This window comes from Podarcis raffonei, chromosome 18 (genome assembly GCF_027172205.1).
Source record: "Podarcis raffonei isolate rPodRaf1 chromosome 18, rPodRaf1.pri, whole genome shotgun sequence".
NCBI classification, from domain to species: Eukaryota; Metazoa; Chordata; class Lepidosauria; order Squamata; family Lacertidae; genus Podarcis; species Podarcis raffonei.
In genome coordinates this window covers 10,473,902-10,495,798 of record NC_070619.1, presented here as the reverse complement: position 1 = coordinate 10,495,798, position 21,897 = coordinate 10,473,902, and the positions used below count along the sequence as shown (strand labels likewise).

The following is a 21,897-nucleotide window of genomic DNA, read 5'->3' as shown; positions in this document are numbered from 1 at the left end:
AACTTTTTTGGGGATTCCCTCCCCCACATAAGCTTTTGTGTCCCGATTTTGACACAACCCTACCATAGGGTTGATGGGAATGCTGAGAGTTTAGGAACCTGTGGAGGGGCTCACAGATATCCCCCCCCCCATATCACTGTCTCAAGAGAGACAGCCACTTGCAAGAAATGGGGAAATGTCTCTCAGTTTGGGAGAGACAATCTCTCCTGTCACTGGACTCCCCAACCAAATAAGCAAAACACAACACAAAGGAATACGGAGAAATACAGAAAATCAGCTCAAGCAACTCTGTATGCAACTATATAGGTAAAGGTAAAGGTAAAGGGACCCCTGACCATTAGGTCCAGTTGTGGCTGACTCTGGGGTTGCGGCGCTCATCTCGCTTTACTGGCCAAGGGAGCCGGCATACAGCTTCCAGGTCATGTGGCCAGCAGGACTAAGCCCCTTCTGGCGAACCAGAGCAGCGCACGGAAACGCCGTTTACCTTCCCGCCAGAGCGGTACCTATTTATCTACTTGCACTTTGACGTGCTTTCGAACTGCTAGGTGGGCAGGAGCAGGGACCGAGCAACGGGAGCTCACCCCGTCATCGCGGGGATTCAAACCGCTGACCTTCTGATCGGCAAGTCCTAAGCTCTGTGGTTTAACCCTCAGCGCCACCCGCGTCCCATGCAAGTTTGGCACGTTTTTGCTATTTATTTTGCTGTACGCCGGCTCCCTCGGCCAGTAAAGCGAGATGAGCGCCGCAACCCCAGAGTCGGCCACGACTGGACCTGATGGTCAGGGGTCCCTTTACCTTTACCTTTAGGCTCTATCTATGGGGGAATTTGGCCACTGCAAGGGCAAAAGGCTGGACCACACAGGCCACTGGCCTCTGATCCAGCAGATCAAGTTTCTAGTCCCCGTGAAGGGCTGATCTGAACTACAAAATGGTGATTTTCTTGAGTTAAAATGAGACCACCCCTAAACGTATTTTGGGGGTGAAAGCACTGATTATTTTCATTTTTTAAATAAAGTATTTTCTACACGGACCGTGAATCTCTCGCAGCCCTAACCGAAGATGTTCAAGTTTCTAGTCCCTCTGAAGGAGCAATTTAAACAGGAAACCTAAGAGAACCAGGGTACCACTGTAGAGACATTCCCTCTGGAAGAGAAGAATTGCTTCTTCTAAGAACCGGGACATCCCTGCAGATGTAAAAGGACTTTCAGCTCCTATTGTTGCTAGCCAACATGGATGACAGCCAGGGATCAAGAAGATGTCAATTTGGCCACCCCCGACTTAGATCTGAGGCCTGATTTTTCCATTCCAGGACAAGTTCATAGATCATAATGTTGGAAGGGGCGACGAATGCCTTGCAACGCAGGAATCGTTCACCCAACGCGGGGCCCCAAAATTCAGACTCTCACGCTCTGCCAACTGAGGGTTTCTCCCAAGGAGGCGATAAAATTAGGCCACCGTTTCGAATCAGGCGTTTATAACTCGAAGATGCGGGAACGAACCCAAACATGCGTGTACAGGATCCGAGCTGAAATGTCCGTTTATTTCAACAGCAGTAATAATTTAACATTATAAAAACCCCTTTCTCGACGCCGGGCTGCCCAAAAAAGAAAAAAAAGGGGGGAGGGAAAGGGTGGTGTTAAAACAGGAGAGGAAACTAACGAGCCTGAAAATGTGGGTCCGGTCGTTAGGGTATGCTTTTCGCACATAACCTGTCCCCCCCCCCAAAAAAAAAATTCCCTTCCTTGGCTGGTTTTCCTTCTCCTAGCTAGGAAGTAGAAAAATCCATTAGGTTGGGACGGGAGGGAAGAGGGAACGTCAAAAGGGGCTAAGGAACTGAAAAGAGACCCCCCCAAAAAAAGATGGTCAAAATGCTTTTTAAAAAAACAAACCAAGCTACTAACAGAAACGATTTCCGCTCAAAAAAAAAGGAGAAAACCCCAAAAAGTCTCACTTCAGTGCTTCCACGTTCCTTTGCCGGGTTTTTCCTCAAAGAGTCCGCGGTTTTTTTAAAAAGGGTGGGCTTCCCTTGTACCCCCCGCACCCACCCCGGAGGAAACAAAACGGGAGAGCGCCCAAAACACCCTTGCGGGGGCGAAGAAACAAGGGTGTGTTTGTGTGTGTGTGCGAAGGACCTCGGTGTCATCGCGGTTCACGGGGGAAATGTGTCGGTGGGGGGGGTGTCGCGTTCTGCTTCCCCTGCCCCACATCCTGCCCCCTTTGCTCTGTGTTCCAGGGCTGGGGGGGGTGTTCCTCTCCCATTCCCACCCGTCCACAGACACCCGCCCACCCCCCCCCAGTTTCGCCAGGTGGGGAGGAAGGCGACAAAAGGGGCGCGAGAGCAGCGACGTTTTTGTTTCGTTTTTTGCTTGCGTTCGAAAAGGTGTGTTTCGTTTTCCGACCCGGCCCCCCCCCCCGGCAACCTCCCGCCCCGCCGTTCCGCTCTCACGAGTTGTTCGCCGCGTTCTCGTTACTCGGCGAGCTAGAGGAAGAGGAGGAGGAGGAGGAAGACGAGGAGGCGAAGTTCATCGCCGAGAGTCCCGGGGGGTTGGTGGCTGTGTTCTGGCCGCTGAGGCTCTTCCGGCAGACGGGGCAGGTGTCGTGCTGGAACGAAACGCGGAAAAGGAGAAATTGAGACGGGCCATCGGTTCCGTAGATGCCCAGTCTAATTTCTAACACTGGCGCTTGACTTTAATAATAATAATTTATTATTTATACCCCGCCCAATGGGTTAAACCACAGAGCCTAGGGCTTGCCGATCAGAAGGTCGGCGGTTCGAATCCCCGCAATGACGGGGTGAGCTCCCGTTGCTCGGTCCCTGCTCCTGCCAACCTAGCAGTTCGAAAGCATGTCAAAGTGCAAGGAGATAAATAGGTACCGCTCTGGCGGGAAGGTAAACGGCGTTTCCGTGCGCAGCTCTGGTTCGCCAGAAGCGGCTTAGTCCTGCTGGCCACATGACCCGGAAGCTGTACGCCGACTCCCTCGGCCAGGAAAGCGAGATGAGTGCCGCAACCCCAGAGTCGGTCACGATTGGACCTAATGGTCAGGGGTCTTTTTTTTACCCCGCCCATCTGGCTGAGTTTCCCCAGCCACTCTGGATGGCTTCCAATCGAGTGTTAAAAATAATACGGCATCAAATATTAAGAACTTCCCTAAACAGGGCTGTCTTCAGATGTCTTTTAAAAATAAGATAGCTGCTTATTTCCTTGACATTTGATGGGAGGGTGTTCCACAGGTCGGATGCCACCACCAAGAAGGCCCTCTGCCTGGTTCCCTGTAACCTCGCTTCTTGCAGTGAGGGAACTGCCAGAAGGCCCTCGGAACTGGACCCCACACTTGACCATCATCAGTGCAGGTAAGGGAAAAAGCTAGTTTTAATTTTGTCTTGTTTATTTTATAGCACAGTGCATTGATTCTCGCTTTTGCTTTATGGAGCAATGGTCTCTTTAGATAGTAAAACTCATGTAAAATTGCTGTTTTAGGGGTTGTTTTTGAAAGTCCGGAACGGAATAATCCGTTTTGCGTGACTTTCTATGGGAAAGCAGTGCGCCTTGGTTTTGGAACGCTTTGGTTTTCGAACGGACTTCCGGAACGGATTAAGTTTGAGAACCAAGGTACCACTGTATTGAAATTCTCTCTCTTCGCAACTCACCTGTTCCAGCCATGGAACTATGCAGCCGTCGTGAAACAAGTGATTACAGGGCAACTGCCGGACGCTCTCGCCTGCTTCGTAATCTTCCTTACAGACGGGACACTCCAGACCGGAACCTGAGATTGCAGAACAAGGAAGCTTGGGTTGATTTACCAGCCCGCGTTGCAATAAATAAACAAATAAATAAATAAAGGGGAGGGAGAAAACCTGGGGAAAGAAGCAACGACGTTTTGTGCGGTTGTGGTCACACTTTTCCTTCCACGTGGGCTGGGAGATTTCGGATCCTTAAAAAATATTTACAGTCCCGTTCCCCTGGAACTTCCACAACAGTCAAGTGAAACGCTCTCTGGCCCCCACCACGGATTTACTTGAATTTAACTGGAGTTATATACGGTACAGGGACGCGGGTGGCAATGTCGGTTAAACCACAGAGCCTAGGACTTGCTGATCAGAAGGTTGGCGGTTCAAATCCCCGCAATGACGTGGTGAGCTCCCGTTGCTTGCTCCCTGCTCCTGCCCACGTAGCAGTTCGAAAGCACGTCAAAGTGTAAGTAGATAAATATGTACCGCTCCGGCAGGAAGGTAAACGGCGTTTCTGTGTGCTGCTCTGGTTCGTCTTAGTCCTCCTGGCCACATGACCCGGAAGCTGTTCGCCAGCTCCCTCGGCCAGTAAAGCGAGATGAGCGCCGCAACCCCAGAGTCGGCCACGACTGGACCTAATGGTCAGGGGTCCCTTTACCTTTTTATATACGGTACAATCGCATCCAGGATCAGATTTAGGTTTGATGAGGCCCTAAGCTACTGAAGGTAATGGGGCCCTTTATATGTCCAGCTGTCCTTTGAGCACAACAAACCGTCACTGTTTTTTTGTGCTGAATATATGCTATAGGTAATTTATGGACCTAATAGGTATCTCAAGCCATTTGCACATACAGAATGTAGGCACCCTATATATGGAAATGAGCAAACCAGTGATATTTTAGGGCAGGCATGGGCGAACTCTGGCCCTCCAGATGTTGTGGACTACAATTCCCATCATCCCTGACCACTGGTCCTGTTAGCTAGGGATGATGGGAATTGTAGTCCACAACATCTGGAGGGCCAGTTTGCCTATGCCTGTTTTCAGGAGCAGGCGAGCAGGCGGGGCCTACACAACACAAAACACTGTTGTTGTATGTAGGTTTTATTTTGTTTTTAATCTTATATTTTGGAAATGTACATCCAGACTTTTTTCCCTTTAAATTTCGGGGGGGCCCCCAAGAGAGTGGGGCCCTAAGCTAGAGCTTGTTTAGCTTATACGTAAATCCGGCACCGATCGCATCGTTTGCACAACCAACGTTTCAACCCTGGTCCTTGACCTCTGACCGTGCTGCCAGCTCGTCTGGATAGAGGGTTTAGAAAGGCGGGTGCGAGTCTGTTTTTGTGCAGAAACTAGCTCTGCTATTCCCTTTTTCACCCCACCCCAAAGGATGCCCCCATGTTGACCCTGTCTGAAGTTACAAATGCCATATCTATCTATCTATCTATCTATCTATCTATCTATCGCCGAAGAATGGGTGCTTTTGAATTATGGTGCTGGAGGAGACTCTTGAGAGTCCCATGGACTGCAAGAAGATCCAACCTCTCCATTCTGAAGGAAATCAGCCCTGAGTGCTCACTGGAAGGACAGATCCTGAAGCTGAGGCTCCAAGACTTTGGCCACCTCATGAGAAGAGAAGACTCCCTGGAAAAGACCCTGATGTTGGGAAAGATGGAGGGCACAAGGAGAAGGGGACGACAGAGGACGAGATGGTGGGACAGTGTTCTTGAAGCTACCAGCATGAGTTTGACCAAACTGTGGGAGGCAGTGGAAGACAGGAGGGCCTGGCGTGCTCTGGTCCAGGGGGTCATGAAGAGGCGGACACAACTAAACGACTCAACAACAACAACATCTATCTATCTATCTACAGTATCTATCTATCTATCTATCTATCTATCTATCTATCTATCTACAGTATCTATCTATCTATCATCTATCTATCTACAGTATCTATCTATCTACAGTATCTATCTATCATCTATCTATCTATCTATCTATCTATCTATCTATCTATCTATCTATCATCTATCTATCATCTATCTATCATCTCAAAGGGCAGAAGAGAGAAATCATCAAGCATAAAAACAAGCGATGCCATGAGATGTTACAGTATTTTTCGCTCCATAAGACGCACCTAGTTTTTAGAGGAGGAAAGGGGGAAAGCCCCCCCTTTTTTTTTGCAAAAGAGCCTTCTTTTGCAAAGGGGGAAAAGCACCCCCCCTTTTTTTGAATATCAGCTCACAGTTGTGCAGCTTCTTTTGCAAAGGGGAAAAGCCCCTTTTTTTGAGGTTCGGCTCAAAGTTGTTGAGCTTACTTTCCAAAGGGGAAAAATCCTGTTTTTATGGGGTTCAGCTCACAGTTCAGCAGCTTCTTCCCAGGCAGATAATCTAATCAGCCAGTCACATGTCGCTGGGGAGACAAACAGCCTCCGCCTGCAGAACATTCAGCAATGGAGGCCTGGGCAAGGGAGCCAGCGATCGACCACACATTCGCTCCGTAAGACGCACAGACATTTCCCCTTACTTTTTAGGAGGGGAAAAAAGTGCATCGTATGGAGCGAAAAATACGGTATATTTTTGGGGGGGAGGGAGTGAGAGGAGAAAAGAAATGGGGAAGAAAAAAGCGACTCACCTACGTGTTCCTCTGTGATGTGGATTGTGGGGAGCGCTTGGATTTTCTCCTTGTCTGCCGGAGGAGGCCCTGTGTTCTCGAACTGATTCAGTAGCTGGAAGAGAACAGGGAGAGAGTGAGGCAAAAGCCCCAAGATGCTTCGAGACCTCGCCTTGTTGCGAAGGGGTGGGGATTCTAGATAATAACAATAATAACTTATTATTTGTACCCCGCCCATCTGGCTGGGCCTCCCCAGCCACTCTGGGCAGCTCCCGACAGAATACTACGCAGAATTAGCTTATCTAACAGGAAAGATCCGAGAGCGGCAGGACCAGAGGTTTACCGAAGGCTGGACTAAATTTACTGAGTATCTGAAAAGTATTTGCGATGGTCAAATTACGTTTGTAGGACTACAAGAAGTTCTGTGAGTAATTTAAGAAATGTTGTAAAAATAGAAAGGAAGAAATGATTTGTAGAGAAAATGTAAAGGCAATATTAAGTTAAGAATTGCAGGATAAATAATCAAGACGGAAGGCTATCAGAGATGCTGAAGTCCAAACAAGGATATATGTATAATAATGTGTGTGGTATGTCTTAAAAATTTTGTATGCTAAAAATTAATATATATATATATATTTTTTAAAAAGATGCTTCGAGTCCTCGCCTTGTTGCGAAGGGGTGCGGATTCCAGATACTAACAATAATAATTTATTACTTGTACCCCACCCATCTGACTGGGCCTCCCCAGCCACTCTGGGCGGCTCCCGACAGAATATTAAAAACACGATAAAACATCAGACATTAAAAGCTTCCCTAAACCGGGCTGCCTTCAGATGTCTTCTAAAAGTCAGATCGTTGTTTATCTCCTTGACATCTGCTGGGAGGGCGTTCCACAGGGCACAACAACCAAAAACACCCTCTGACTGTAACCTCTAATAAATAATAATAATAATAATAATAATAATAATAATAATAATAATAATTTATTTATACTCCGCCCACCTGGCTGGGTTTCCCCAGCCACTCTGGGCGCCTTCCAACAAAATATTAAAATACAGTAGTCCAAACATTAAAAGCTTCCCTAAACAGGGAATACCAAACCTACAATATAAAAAAACACAAAATACGTAATAAAAACAAGAACAGAAACAAAGCAATCATTTCCCACTCCCAGAAACACATTTAAAAGGATATAGGGTGTCAATTAGCTGAAGACCTAGTGGAAGAGGAATGTTTTTGCCTGGTGTCTAATGAAGGCGCCGGGTGAGATTCCCTGGGGAGAGCGTTCCCACAAACGGGGAGCCACTGCAGAGAAGGCCCCGCTCTCGTGTTGCCACCCTCTGGGCCTCTCGAGGAGGCGGCACACGAAGGAGGGCCTCAGAAGATGATCTCGGGGTCCGGGTAGGTTCATATGGAAAGAGGTATTGCGGTCCTGAGCCATTTAAGGCTTTATAGGTCAAAACCAGCACTTTGAATTGGGCCCGGAAACTGATCAGTAGCCAGTGCAGTCGGACCGGGATCGGTGCAATAGGCTCAAACCGTCTTGCCGTCCGGTGAGCGACCTGGCAGCTGAATTCTGCACCGGTTGAAGTTTCCGAACTGTCTTCAGAGGCAGCCCTATGTAGAACGCACTGCAGTAATCTAACCTTGAGGTTACCAGAGCACAGACAACAGGACATCCCTGTCCAGACAGGAGCGTAGCTGGGCCACCAGCCGAAGATGATGGAAGGTGCTCCGGCCCACTGAGGCCACCTGAGCCTCCAGCGACAGCAAAGGATCCAGGAGGACCCCCAAGCTACGAACCTGCTCCTTCAGGGGAAGTGTGACCCCATCCAGAACAGGCGACCTCCCAGCCACCTGGTCTACGGGTCTGGGTCGGTTCATGCGGACAGAGGCGGTCTATGGCTATCAACCTTCCCCCACTTTTAGGCCTGAGAAGCTGAGATTCAATGGCAGCGTGCTTCTGTACATGAAGGCTTTATTTAACCTGGGCTTTTTGGTGGGCTAGCTACCGTATTTTTCGCTCTATAAGACGCACCAGACCACGAGACGCGCCTAGTTTTTGGAGGAGGAAAACAAGAAAAAAAATATTCTGAATCTCAGAAGCCAGAACAGCAAGAGGGATCGCTGCGCAGTGAAAGCAGCAATCCCTCTTGCTGTTCTGGCTTCTGGGATAGCTGCGCAGCCTGCATTCGCTCCATAAGACGCACACACATTTCCCCTTACTTTTTAGGAGGGGAAAAGTGAGTCTTATAGAGCAAAAAATACGGTAGTTTTTATTTTATTTTTGGAAATGCGGGCAGCCTCTCCGCAGAAGATGGAAGCGACGCAGAAACCAACGAACAAAGGCAGGTTCCCCCCGGAAGGGCGGAGAGGTTTTACCTGGGTAATAATGGCGTCCAAGCCGTTAGCTCCCCAGGCGTAGTCCATCGGATTCGAATGCAGGACTCCCCTTCAGGAACGTAACGATAAATGGGGTTTGGGGGGGGAGAAGCAGAGAGGAAGGGTTAAGATTGCCGCTGGGACCAGGAGGCCTCTGGGGAAAAGGACGGGGTGGGGGCGTCGTGAACTCACCAAGGCCCCACTCCGAGGTTCGGTATGGTGGTGGGGGCGATGATGCCGTTAACCAGCTGCTGGATGATTCTGCACAAAGAGGAGGGAGGCGGAGAGAAGGAAAAGTGAGCCGGGAGAAAGAGGAAAACTCACAAACGCCGCTCCTCAACGCTTTGGGACTCCGATCCAGCACCGATCCTGACCATTGTGCCTCTATGGCAGGCACCCCCCGACTCGGCCCTCCAGCTGTTCTCGCGCAAAACGAAGACGCTGCTGCAGTTCTGTATCTTTTCTCTCGTGCTCCATCTGCAGCTCTCAGTTCCATCAGGCGGGGCGGGAGGAAGGGGGGGGGGAAATAGCGCCCGAAGTAAACCCGCAGATCAGACCATCTATGCTAGTCTACCACTACAAATCTATGGGAGAAGCGCTTGCGGTCCTTCCCTTGTAGCCCTTGGAACACCTGCCCGTGCCTCCTCCTCCTCCTCTCTCTGAACTGCTTTCTCTATGGTTGCCCTTGCTCTCCTCTCAAGGCTCCTCAGCAATTCATCGGCCGCACCAGGCTGCCCATCTCATCCGGCTCCTTCGGCGGCACAGCGGGAGCAGCGGTGACAGGCAGAGGGGAGGCCCCAGGCAGAGACGCTCAGTTCGGGGGCGGCAAGGAGGATGGCGGCGGAAGGGCCCGAGGCGCCCACCAGTCCCAGTGGGGAGGGGCTCCCAGGGGCCGAGGCTGGTGAGAGGAGGCCGGAGGGGGGCGGGCTGGGCAGCCAACCAACCCAGTTGGAGCCTCCCTCCTCCCTGGCCGGCAGGGAGGGAGGGAGAGGAGCTGCTTCCTTTGAAACCCGGGAAATTGAAGGGACATCATCAATAAGGGACAGCAGCGGGACACGGCGCTGGGATAAGGGACTGTCCCACCAAATAAGGGACGCTTGACAGCTATGGCGGAGTCGCGTCCTCTCACCCTTCCAGCGTGGGGACGCCTTCGTGCCTGCCGGCGGCTCTCCGCGCCGTGAACCGCGCCCGGGGCTGCCTGGTGCCGTATCTGTGCCGGGACTGGTGTTCCCTCTCGCGCCGGTTCTCCGCGTCCCGGTTGTCCTCCGGCTGAGCATTGGACCCGAAGGCCGGGAACTCAAAGGTGTCGTCGATGATGCCAAAGGCGAACTGCCCGTAGCCCTGGGGCAGGGTGAATAAGTGCTGGTCGGCGTTCTGGAGCGGAAGGGGAGAGGGTCAGGGGCGTTGTGAAGACGCCTTGTGTACGGGTGCGAGGTTCTAGCCCCGCCTACTCCTGCCTCTGGCCCCGCCCACCGCTGGGATGCCCCACCCCAGAAAGGTACGCTGCCCTCATTCATTCATTCATTTATTGAATTTACCGTATTTTTTGCTCTATAAGACTCACTTTTTCCCTCCTAAAAAGTAAGGGGAAATGTGTGTGCGTCTTATGGAACAAATGCAGGCTGCGCAGCTATCCCAGAAGCCAGAACAGCAAAAGGGATTGCTGCTTTCACTGCGCAGCGATCCCTCTTGCTGTTCTGGCTTCTGAGATTCAGAATATTTTTTTTCTTGTTTTCCTCCTCCAAAAACTAGGCGCGTCTGGTGCTTCTTATAGAGCGAAAAATACGGTATATACAGCCCTATAAGGGACACGGGTGGCGCTGTGGGTTAAACCAGTGCCTAGGACTTGCCGATCAGAAGATCAGCGGTTCGAATCCCCGTGACGGGGTGAGCTCCCGTTCCTCAGTCCCTGCTCCTGCCAACCTAGCAGTTCGAAAGCACGTCAAAGTGCAAGTAGATAAATAGGTACCGCTCCGGCGGGAAGGTAAACGGCGTTTCCGTGCGCTGCTCTGGTTCGCCAGAAGCGGCTTAGTCCTGCTGGCCACATGACCCGGAAGCTGTACGCCGACTCCCTTGGCCAATAAAGCGAGATGAGCGCCGCAACCCCAGAGTCGGTCATGACTGGACCTAATGGTCAGGGGTCTCTTTACCTTTACAGCCCTATACCTGGAGATCTCAGGGCGGTTCACAAAAAAGATCAGACAGAGGCCTCCACTTCCAGCCAAAGATAATATCTGCCGGGCAAAGCTAGTCGCCTGGAAACGACCCCCGACTCGTCCAAAGGCAAGCGGCGATTTCGCCAGCAGCCCAACTCCATCCTTTCTCTCCCAGCTTCCAAATTCTGGCAAAAACACGACGGTGCAGAATCGACCTGCCACGCTCGGCGCCTCACCTCGAACGGGTGCCTGCTCTGCTCGCTGGTCGACGCTGAAGAGTTGGATCCATTTTCGACATTCCTGAAAAGATTTCGAGATAGAAGAGCGAGCTGAAGGCAAGCAGGCAAGAAATCAGCGTGGACACTTGCTAAAAAAATACACCTCTAAGCCAGGAGAAACTCTGAACAAGTCTGGTTTTTTTTCTCTCTCTCTCAAGGCTGCCAATTCCTTAATGTGGGCTAGAAACTTGCGGAGAGCCTGTGCCCTTCAATCCGCGACTGGTCTATGCTTGACAACAGTGGGGGAATTAATTAAGGACTTGTCGTTCCTCTTCCTTGTCCCTCCAGGCCGGCTTTTGCCCGCAAGCTGTGGCCATCTGGGGGGTCTGACTGCTGCCCGCTGCCAGAATGCGGCCCCCAAAGCCCGAAAAGGGGACTCTGCCCCGGACCAAAAACTGCAAACCGGCAAAATCTCATTTTGTCCCGAATCAGAGAGTTGGGCTTTACCTAGGTTCTTCCGGCAACTCTTCGATAAAGCCAGATTCGCACCGCGGGCAGATGTAGTCCTGCAGGGGGAAAAAACAGTCCAAATTAGTTTGTGAAACCACAACAACAATAAATGCACGCAATTGGGACTCTCTCGCACCCAGAGAAAGATGGGGCACTTGCAAGATGTAACCCGCATTTAAGAATTGATGTTTGCCGTGACCAAGGCTTGTCCCTTTAAAGGGGTGAGCACCTTCTTCCTTTTGCAAGAAGATTCCTTGCAAATGCTTACAGCAGTAATATTACTAATAATAATACTATTTATTTATACCCTGCCCATCTGGCTGGGTTTCCCCAGCCACCCTGGGCGGCTTCCAACAAAATATAAAAAATACAATAAAACTCCAAACGTTAAAAGCTTCCCTAAACAGGGCTGCCTTCAGATATCTTCTAAAAGTCAGGTAGTTGTTTATTTCCTCGACATCTGAACGGAGGGTGCCACCACCGAGAAGGCCCTCCGCCTGGTTCCCTGTAACCTCGCTTCTTGCAGGGAGGGAACCGCCAGAAGGCCCTCGGAGCTGGACCCCGGTGTCCGGGCTGGACGATGGGGTGGAGGGCTGGGCGATGTATCGGCAAATCGTCCCGAAACTGGTTCAAAATCGACATGGCGGTGTCGATTTCGGAATTCCAGACCAGGCTATATATGGCGAATCGTTGGCGTTTCGCACAAGGCCTCGTCATTCCCAAAGAACCCTGCGAGGCCCACTCCCTCCGTAGCCCAGCCACCCCCTAATATACTGGCGCAGGTCCAATTGTGACCACATGGAAGATGTTTGGGTGCCAAATTACCGCCCGATGTCTCTATTTAGCAGGTAAGAAAAACAGCTCCTCTATGGCATTTATCTCCCAACCTTTTGGTCTGGGAATGAAGTTTTACAAAGTACGGAATCACCATTCTGCTACATCCTCATGTTTAAAAGGTTCTCAGGTCTACTCGAAGGCAGAAGTCGTTTTCCCACTATCTGTATTCTTCAAAGCCGTTTGCTCCAGAGACAGGCTATGTCTGCCTGGGGCTCTCTGTTATTTTCTCTTTCATTTTTGCATTTTGTATTTCAGCGTGCTGTACTTTTTTTGCTTCCGCTGAGTGCAGGAAGCTCCTGCGACCAACCAGAAGCCGCGCCTCGGTTGTTGAACGTTTCGGAAGCTGAACAGGATTACGTTCGACAACCGAGGTTTGACTGTATAAGGTAAAGGGACCCCTGACCATTAGGTCCAGTCGTGACCGACTCTGGGGTTGCGACGCTCATCTCGCTTTATTGGCCGAGGGAGCCGGCGTACAGCTTCCGGGTCATGTGGCCAGCAGGACTGAGCCGCTTCTGGCGAACCAGAGCAGCGCACGGAAACGCCAGTTCCCCAGTTCAACATTGGTCACTTGGGTACCGTTCGATCAAACTGCCTGCACTTTTTCAAAATAAATAAAATGTGTTGCAAAGCGGCTTGGGACAGGACGACCGGCTGGAACCTTTCCAGAGTTCCCGTTCTAATTCTGCGAAAATAAATATATTTCGGCACAGCCACAGCTCCATGCACAACTGCCAGGGGTTTTTTGGGGGAGGGAGAAAATAATAAAACGTCCACGATTCTTCGATTCAGCCAGCAGTTGAGGAAAGACACATGGGCGAGCAAGGCCGAGAAAGAGATAGCGAAAGAGAAAACAGGAAAAGATCGAAGTCATGCTGACTGAGTCGATTTCATCTGCAAACGCAGAATGGAACCTCTGTGTTCCAGCATAGTCTATCCCTGGATACCAGCTGCTGGCAGGCGACGAGGGGAAGCTGTTCCTTTCTGGCGCTGCTCGTATTAATAAATAATAATAAATTGTATTTATACCCTGCCCTCCCCAGCCAAGACTGGGCTCAAGTATAAAAACAATTGATTGAAATGCAACTTAAAAACAGTAGGCCAGACAGGATTCCCGATAGGTGGCCTGGTGTATAATAAATCCCCTTAATTAAGTGGAACCTCCTTGGGAAAGAGAAGTCTACCCTCGCTTGACAAACTGGGGGGGGAAGAGGGGAGAAGAGAGGTGGGGGTTCAACACCCCCAACCCAGCCAACCCACATACAGCGGCAAGGCTTGCATTTGGAGGAGACGGGAGGGAGACCCCCCCTTGGCCAGCAACTGGGATGGGTGCCCCCAACGACGGACACAACTCCACCACTTTTAGAGGAGACCCCCCCCCCGTTTACCAAAGCAAGGGGGCAAAACCCTCCGTTGCAAACAGGCCCAAAACACCCCCTGCAAGAAAGGACTTATATAAATGGGAGGAAGCAACATCCAGCAGTGGAGCCTCCAGGGCAAAGAGCAGTCTACCCCCCCCCCAAAAAAAAGAGGAGACAAGGGGGGAGGGCAACACCTCCCCACTCAACCCATCTTTATCTTGATGGGGAAAAGCCTCTGCTGCAAACATGCCCCCCCAAAGGACTTATATAAGGGGAGAAGGAAGCAATGCCTGGCAGTGGAGCCTCCAGGTGGGAGAACAGTCTACCCCCCTCCCACAAAAAAAAGAGGGAGAGAAGGGGGAGGGCAACACCTCCCCACCCAACCCATCTTTACTTTGATGGGCAAAAGCCTCCGCTGCAAACAGGCCACCCCCCAAAAAAGGACTTAAGTGGGAGGAAGCAAAGCCTGGCAATGGAGCCTGCAGGTGGAAGTGCAGTCTACCCCCTTGCCCCCCCAAAAAGGGAGAGAGAAGGGGGGAGGGCAACACCTTCTTTACCTTGATGGGCAAAACCCTCCACTGCAAACATGCCCCCCCCAAGACTTATACAAGGGGAGGAGTGGAGCCTCCAGGGCAAAGAGCAGTCTACCCCTCCCCTCCTCTTAATTGAGGGGGGCCTCCCCCTTATTTGGGGGGGAGAAAACCCTTAATTGGGGGGAGAAGGAAGCAATGCCTGGCAGTGGCATCTGGAGGGGGACGGGAAGGGAGGGGAGCCTACACTTTCCTGCCCCCAATTAAAAAAAATGACAAGTCACCTACCTACCTTGATGGGCAAAGCCCTCCACTGCAAACATGCTCCCCCCCAAAAAACACCCCCCCCAAAAAAGGACTTATATAAGGGGAGAAGGAAGCGACGCCCAACAGTGGAGCCTCCAGGGCAAAGCGCAGTCCCCTCCTCTTAATTGGGGGGGCCTTGGGGGAGAAACCCCCCGTCTCATCCCCCTCCCTCCCCACCCCCCCAAGAAGGCTCAGGCGCCATTCTCCAGTAGTGGAGCCTCCAGGTGGGAGAGCAGTCTACACCCCCCCAAAATACCCCCCCCCAAAAAAGAGGGAGAGAAGGGGGGTCAACACCTCTCCACCCAACCCATCTTTACCTTGATGGGCAAAACCCTCCACTGCAAACATGAAACACTGAAAACCCCCCCGCCTCCTCCCCCAAAGGACTTACATAAGGGAAGAAGGAAGCAACGCCTGGCAGTGGAGCCTCCAGGGCAAAGAGCAGTCTACCCTTCCCCTCTTCTTAATTGGGGGGGCCTTGGGGGAGAAAACCCCCCCGCCTCCCCCCCAAAGGACTCTCATAAATGGGACGAAGCGACGCCCAGCAGTGGAGCCTCCAGGGGAAGGGGCAGTCTACCCCTCCCCTCTTCTTAATTGGGGGGCCTTGGGGGGAGAAACCCCCCCCCCGCCTCCCCCCCAAAGGACTTATATAAGGGGAGAAGGAAGGGACGTCCAGCAGTGGAGCCTCCAGGGCAAAGAGCAGTCTACCCCTCCCCTCCTCTTAATTGGGGGGGCCTTGGGGGGAGAACCCCCCCGCCTCCCCCCCAAAGGACTTATATAAATGGGACGAAGCAACGCCCAGCAGTGGAGCCTCCAGGGGAAGGGGCAGTCTACCCCTCCCCTCTTTATTGTGTGGGGGGGAGAAACCCCCCCCGCCTCCCGCCCCGAAGGCCCAGGCGCCCTCCTCCCGTAGTGGAGCCTCCCCCCGGCAGCGCAGTCTACCGGCCTCCCCCGCCGGGCGTTGCGGAGCGGCGGGTCCTCCGGCCCCGGAGCGGAAGGGGGACCGCCCGCCAACGGCCCCCGGGACTCACCGGCAAGCGCGGGGCGATCTCGGCCGAGCAGCAGTGGCAGAAGTAGCGTCCCGGCTGCGGCGAAGCCTCCGCCATCTTGTCCCCTCCTCCCTGACGGGAGGCCAAGCCCCGCCCACGACGCGCCCACGACGTCACCGCGCCGGGACCATGACGACGGCGGCCCGCAAGGGCCAGAAAGCATCGAGCGGCAAGGCGCGCGCAGCACTTCCTCCTCCGTCAACACTGAGCGCGTTGTCCTAGAGCGGCCGCTTCCGGCCGCGGAGGCGGGATTTCCTGTGTGTGTGTGTGAGGGGAGATTGATGGATTCCTCTCGAAGCGAGGGTTAGCCATAGACATGCGCAGATGGGCCTGCGCGTCCGGAACTTCCCGGACTCCGCCCGGAGATATCCGGACGGGTGGCAACCCCTTGCCGGAAGTGTAGATTTGGGGCAGATTTCCTTGAAAAAAACTCAGAAACGTCATTCCCCCCCCTTCAAAATAAGATATATATATAACAGGTCAACAAACAGAAGAAATAAAAGGACTAAACTAAAAGTAAAATAAAAGAAATAAAATAAAATAGAAATAGAAATAAAAGGACTAAAAATAAAAGAAATAAAATAAAAGGACTAAAAATAAAAGAAATAAAATAAAAGGACTAAAATTTGTGTCCAAATTTTCAATTATTATTATTATTGAAATACTGCCTCTCATTGTGTAAATAATGTTCTTTTCTTTTCCCCTTTGAAATTTTTTTATTTCGTATCTTTATTTTTTCTTTTCCGCTTTTTTGTTCCTTTACAAATTTTCTATTCCCTACATAATTTCCTTTTTTCTTCATATGTAAAGAGATAGCACATCATGATGTACATTTTTCATCAGCAAAGAATTAAAATTAAATTCAAAAAAGAAAGCACACCAGTGCAAGTAGATAAGTGGGTACCACTGCATCGGGAAGGTAAATGGCATTTCCGTGCGCTGCTCTGGTTTCCGTCATGCGCCAGAAGCGGTTTAGTCCTGCCGGCCACATGACCCGGAAAGCAGACAAAGGCCAGCTCCCTCGGCCTGAAAGCGAGATGAGCGCCGCAACCCCAGAGTCGCCTTTGACTGGACTTAATCGTCCAGGGGTCCTTTACCTTTTCCATAGGGGAACGGGTGGTGCTGTGGGTTAAACCACAGAGCCTAGGACTTGCCGATCAGAAGGTCGGCGGTTCGAATCCCCACAATGACGGGGTGAGCTCCCGCTGCTCGGTCCCTGCTCCTGCCAACCTAGCAGTTCGAAAGCACATCAAAGTGCAAGTAGATCAATAGGTACCGCTCCGGCGGGAAGGTAAACGGCGTTTCCGTGCGCTGCTCTGGTTCGCCAGAAGCGGCTTAGTCCTGCTGGCCACATGACCGGAAGCTGTACGCCGGCTCCCTCGGCCAGTAAAGCAAGATGAGCGCCGCAACCCCAGAATTGGGCATGACTGGACCTAATGGTCAGGGGTCCCTTTACCTTTAGACCTGGAGGAAAGGGATGTGGGAAGCGCTGTGGATTAAACACAGAGCCTAGTGCTTGCCGATCAGAAGGTTGGTGGTTCGAATCCCTGTCACGGGGTGAGCTCCCATTGTTTGGTCCCTGCTCCTGCCAACCTAGCAGTTCGAAAGCACGCCAGTACAAGTAGATAAATAGGCGTTTCCGTGCGCTGCTCTGGTTCGCCAGAAGCGGCTTAGTCCTGCTGGCCACATGACCCGGAAGCTGTACGCCGGCTCCCTCGGCCAGTAAAGCGAGATGAGCGTCGGGGTCCCTTTACCTTTAATTTATGCCTTATAAAGAAACCTGTCTCCCCAGTTAAGTAATAGGATAATCTCCTAGATCATAATCATGGACACATAACCCGGAAGCTGAACGCCGGCTCCCTCAGCCTATAGAGCGAGATGAGCACCGCAACTCCAGAGTCGGTCACGACTGGACCTAATGGTCAGGGGTCCCTTTACCTTTAAATCAGGCTTCTAGCCCTCAAGGCTGCAGAGGCAGGTTTGCAAAGTGTCAAGGAAAGCCTCGGGGGCAAGTCGGGCTTGTCTGTGTGTTGTCCTTTGGAAGGAGAAAGGTCAGGTTTTGCATTCAATACAAATGGATAGATAGTGACCATCACCCCCCTCTTCTGCACTGAGCCTCTTGGACTTGCCGATCGGAGGGTCGGCGGTTCGAATCCCCGCGATGACGGGGTGAGCTCCCGTTGCTCGGTCCCTGCTCCTGCCCACCTAGCAGTTCGAAAGCACGTCAAAGTGCAAGTAGATAAATAGGTCCCACTCCGGTGGGAAGGTAAACGGCGTTTCCGTGCGCTGCTCTGGTTCGCCAGAAGCGGCTTGGTCCTGCTGGCCACATGACCTGGAAGCTGTACGCTGGCTCCCTCGGCCAGTAAAGCGAGATGAGCGCCGCAACCCCAGAGTCGGCCACGACTGGACCTAATGGTCAGGGGTCCCTTTACCTTTACAGGGTGCTGGGCGGTGCTGTGAAAACCCCCTTCTCCCTTCCCAGAGCTAAAACTCCCAGAGCAAATTAACAACCCTCTTCCCAGAGAACTGGGCTCTCCCATCGACTCTCAGCACCCTGATCCAACTACAATTCCCAGATGCCTGGGGGCTGTTCAAAGTCGTGTGATACTGCTTTAAATGCATATAAAGGGGTCCCTTGATTCTCAAACGCCTTGGTCCTCAAACAACTTGGAACCCAAACACTGCAAACCCGGAAGGAAGTGTTCCAGTTTGCGAACTTTTTTCGGAAGCCGGACGTGCTCCATTTTGAGTGTTGCGCTTCCGATTTGAGCGTTATGCTGAGGTCTGTCTGTTTTTGCTATTTATTTTGCATTTTTGTGGCTCTTTTTCGTTTTGTTTTTGTGACTGTGCAGAACTCAGTTCAGCTACTGACGGATTGATTGTGCGACTGCAGTACACTGTTTATTGCTTTCATTTTATGGATCGATGGTCTCGTCAGACAGTAAAATCCATGTTCAGTTGCTGTTTTAGGGGTTGTGTTTTTAAAAGTCTGGGACAGATTAATCCATTTTGCAATACTTTCCATGGGAAAGCGTGCCTTGGTTTTGGAACGCTTTGGTTTTGGAACATAATTTCCGGAACGGATTAAGTTTGGGAACCAAGGTACCGCTGTGAACGGGATCAGGGAACTTCATAGGTTTCCAAAAAACCAGACACACAAAACACACACACACAGATGACAAGACCACATTCGGGCGAATTTCCTTTTCTCCTCTCTTTCCTTTTTTAATATTTCTCCAACTTTACAAGGTTACAATCGTTTTAAATATTTCTGAAGTTTAAATACAATCTGTAATAATAATGTTATAAAATGTAAACTTTTTCAGTGTTTTTTTTTATTATTTTATTTCTCTCTTAAGTCACAAAGGTTAATAATACCTGAATGTTTTGCGAAAACGTGATATTCTTTCTTAAGGAAACCAACAACAACACACGAAACAAACAAACGAAAAAAACAAAACGAAAAATAAAAAGCGCAAAACGCAGAGGCTGCCTTAAACCTCCCCCCCCCAAAAAAAATACCTCCGCCGTGACGAAAGGCAGCCCGCTGCTGTTTTTCAGAGGTAGAACGTGGTTTATTTTTCGATTTTTATTTTCTTTCCTGAGTCAAAAATCTACCTACGCTGTACAGATTGCATATCTTTGCTGCTCGTTCAAATTTGATTATTTCCTTTGAAGAAGAAAAAAAAACAAACACAAACCCAGAAGTGGGGAGAAAAAACACATCCTGAAATTACGTCTTATTTAAAACTTGATATGCAGAGAGAGAGAGAGAAAGGAAAAAGGGGTTCTGAGTTTGCAACCCCCCCAAAAAAATCAGAACCCACCCCGCAAAAAACCCCACAGTGTTTGTACAAATGTAACACAAATCCTTTTACTACCAGCTAAAGTCTTCCCGTTTTCGCTTTTCGCAAGCGAATTAGACATAAAATGGGATTACGAGTTGGGGGCCGCACGGAAAATCCTTGCTTTTGGGGGAAAGGCGTAATCGAAAAACAACAAAAACCCCCAAATCCTGCAGCTATTTTTAAAGGTTTTTGGGGGGGTCTGCAAACCCAACCTCTGCAATCTCGCTCCCGCGAATCTTGCCTCGAACGGAGTCTCTTTTGTGAAAATTTGCGAAATCGAGAACCCGGAAAACGTTCCTCTTGATAGCAGGGTCTGCCCTGGTTTTCCAAAAATAAAATAAAGGGTTCCCCCCCCAAGCATCGCCCCCTTCTTGGGAACGCGGGAAGCCCTGGGTCGGAATTCGAACCCAGCACACCGCCAGCCACCATCACCGCAAGCAAATCTTAATTTTATTTTGGTTTGTTTCCTGTACACCCAACCCAAACCCGTATCCCACCCCTGACCCTCGCAGCCCCCCCAGAATACAATCAAGATCCCGATAGCATTTTCCACGTTGCCCCTGAGTCGCCATCGAACCCTTAAAAAGCAAAATTTCTGGCCTGAGAATGAAGGAATTATGCCACGTTCCTTGAGAGAGAGACACGCACACTTTTTAAAAACAACAACCCACAAACATACACACTTTTATATATATTTATATAAATTTGGATATAGAATTTCTTACTCGCCCACCCACGCTAAAAACTCCCCTTTCTTTCTCTCTCTCTCTTTTTTAAAAAATATGTCTAGGGCGGGGGGAAATTCACACAAACACACACACAACACACCCACCCACCCGGCAACAGCTCCTCCTTCCCACAAGGAAAGTGAGTTGCACGTAAGAGAGGAAGGGTCTCTTCTTTAGGGAAAGGCGGGCGGAGGTTCTGGGTTCGAGTCCCGACGACTCCGGCCCTTTCGCAGCCGCGGAGCTATCAACACGAGGACAGAGGGAGTGTGCGAGGCAGTCATTTGGGCAGGGTATAAATAACAATATTATTATTATTATCAGACTGGTCCTGTGCACACCGCACAGCGCCCAAAGCCTGGCCTTTAAAATTCAGGTGATTGTATCGGCTTACAACCCTTTGCTTCCAAACCCAGACCGCAAAAACGCCTAACCACAAGGTTCTGCGTTTCACCTCGAACCCCAAACCCTCTTTTTTCTTTTGGACAAGCGTCGGTTCACCCAACCGACTTCAAATCGTAGTTAAAAGCAACGTACGCAACATCCCTCCAAAACACCTCCCCAAAAAATAAAGGAACCCCGGGAACTGTAGTTTACCCCCCTGACGGTGCTATAGTTCCAAACACCCTCAAACTAGAATTCCCAGGATTTTAGGGGGTGTTTTTTTAAAGGGATGGCGCATATACTGCCTTAATAACAGAGGTATATCCTATACTTTCCAAGTTTGAAGACAGACAGTTGTGGTTTAACCGGGTTCCATCGAAAGAGCCAGATTTGCGGGTTCGTAAACCGATTTTTGACCCATCTCCGCGTCTCCAGGCAGAAAGGAAGGGTTTCAAGCCTAGGATTCGACGCAGCAGCTCGAGGACCCGAAAGGAAAGAAGGCAGGACTGCCCAATGGGTAGATTTTTTAAAAAATAAAATTATTTTCATGAGTGGGGAAGGCAGGAAAGTCAGCGTGGGGAAGACCCACATAGAGAGCCACCAGAGAGATTGGTTTGAGGTGGGTCGACGCACCTGAAAACGGAGTTTAAAAAACAAAAATACTAGGCAGATGTTGAAGGAACAGTTCGCCCCCTCTCCTCTCCCTAGATCCATACCTGCCCCACGGCCGACGGACCCCCTGGGTCCGTGCGAGGCCATTTAACCCGCAATTCAAAGCAGACACTTTTGTGATCCGCGATACCCGTACGGTTTGATTAGTAAGCTTTCCAAAAAATAAAAAAAGGGGGGGGGACCTGTTTGTGATACAAAAGGATTGGTGGCAGCGGTGGGATCTTGCAGGAGATATTTTTATATATTTCCGGGCTGGTTAGCTTGGGGGTGGATTCTCAGAACTGTCTTAACGCAGCCCCCCAATGCAACCTGGCTTTGGTGATGGGGGGTGTCGCTGCCCCGTCTCTCCCCACTGATATCAGCCGCCAATTTGGGCCCGTTTGCTTCAGTGGGTCTACTCAGAGGAGGAGGTAAGCAGGATCCAACACGCCCAGTCTGCCCCAAGTCTGGGGCTCACTTGCAAAGTCCGTAAATGCACTATAGGGAGACTGAACCGGCAATGGTGCCCCTCTCTCTCTTCCCTAGAGAAATAGTGAAAATGGGGGCCAGTTCAGAGGGGGGGGTGGGATGTTAACTGCTAC

At 50.8% G+C, this 21,897-nt stretch overlaps 1 protein-coding gene across 1 annotated transcript; it reads right to left on the bottom strand.

Annotated features, from left to right (window-relative positions):
* Window positions 1-1,519: 1,519 nt before the first annotated feature.
* RNF126 (ring finger protein 126) lies at window positions 1,520-15,774 on the bottom strand. The gene is made up of 9 exons (XM_053372319.1): window positions 15,670-15,774; window positions 11,602-11,660; window positions 11,113-11,176; window positions 9,850-10,094; window positions 8,913-8,981; window positions 8,721-8,790; window positions 6,360-6,453; window positions 3,650-3,765; window positions 1,520-2,601 (listed from the first exon to the last, which is right to left on the bottom strand). The coding sequence occupies exons 1-9, from the start codon at window positions 15,742-15,744 to the stop codon at window positions 2,443-2,445; spliced, it is 951 nt and encodes a 316-aa protein (XP_053228294.1). The 5' UTR covers window positions 15,745-15,774; the 3' UTR covers window positions 1,520-2,442.
* Between the last annotated feature and the right edge of the window lie 6,123 nt (window positions 15,775-21,897).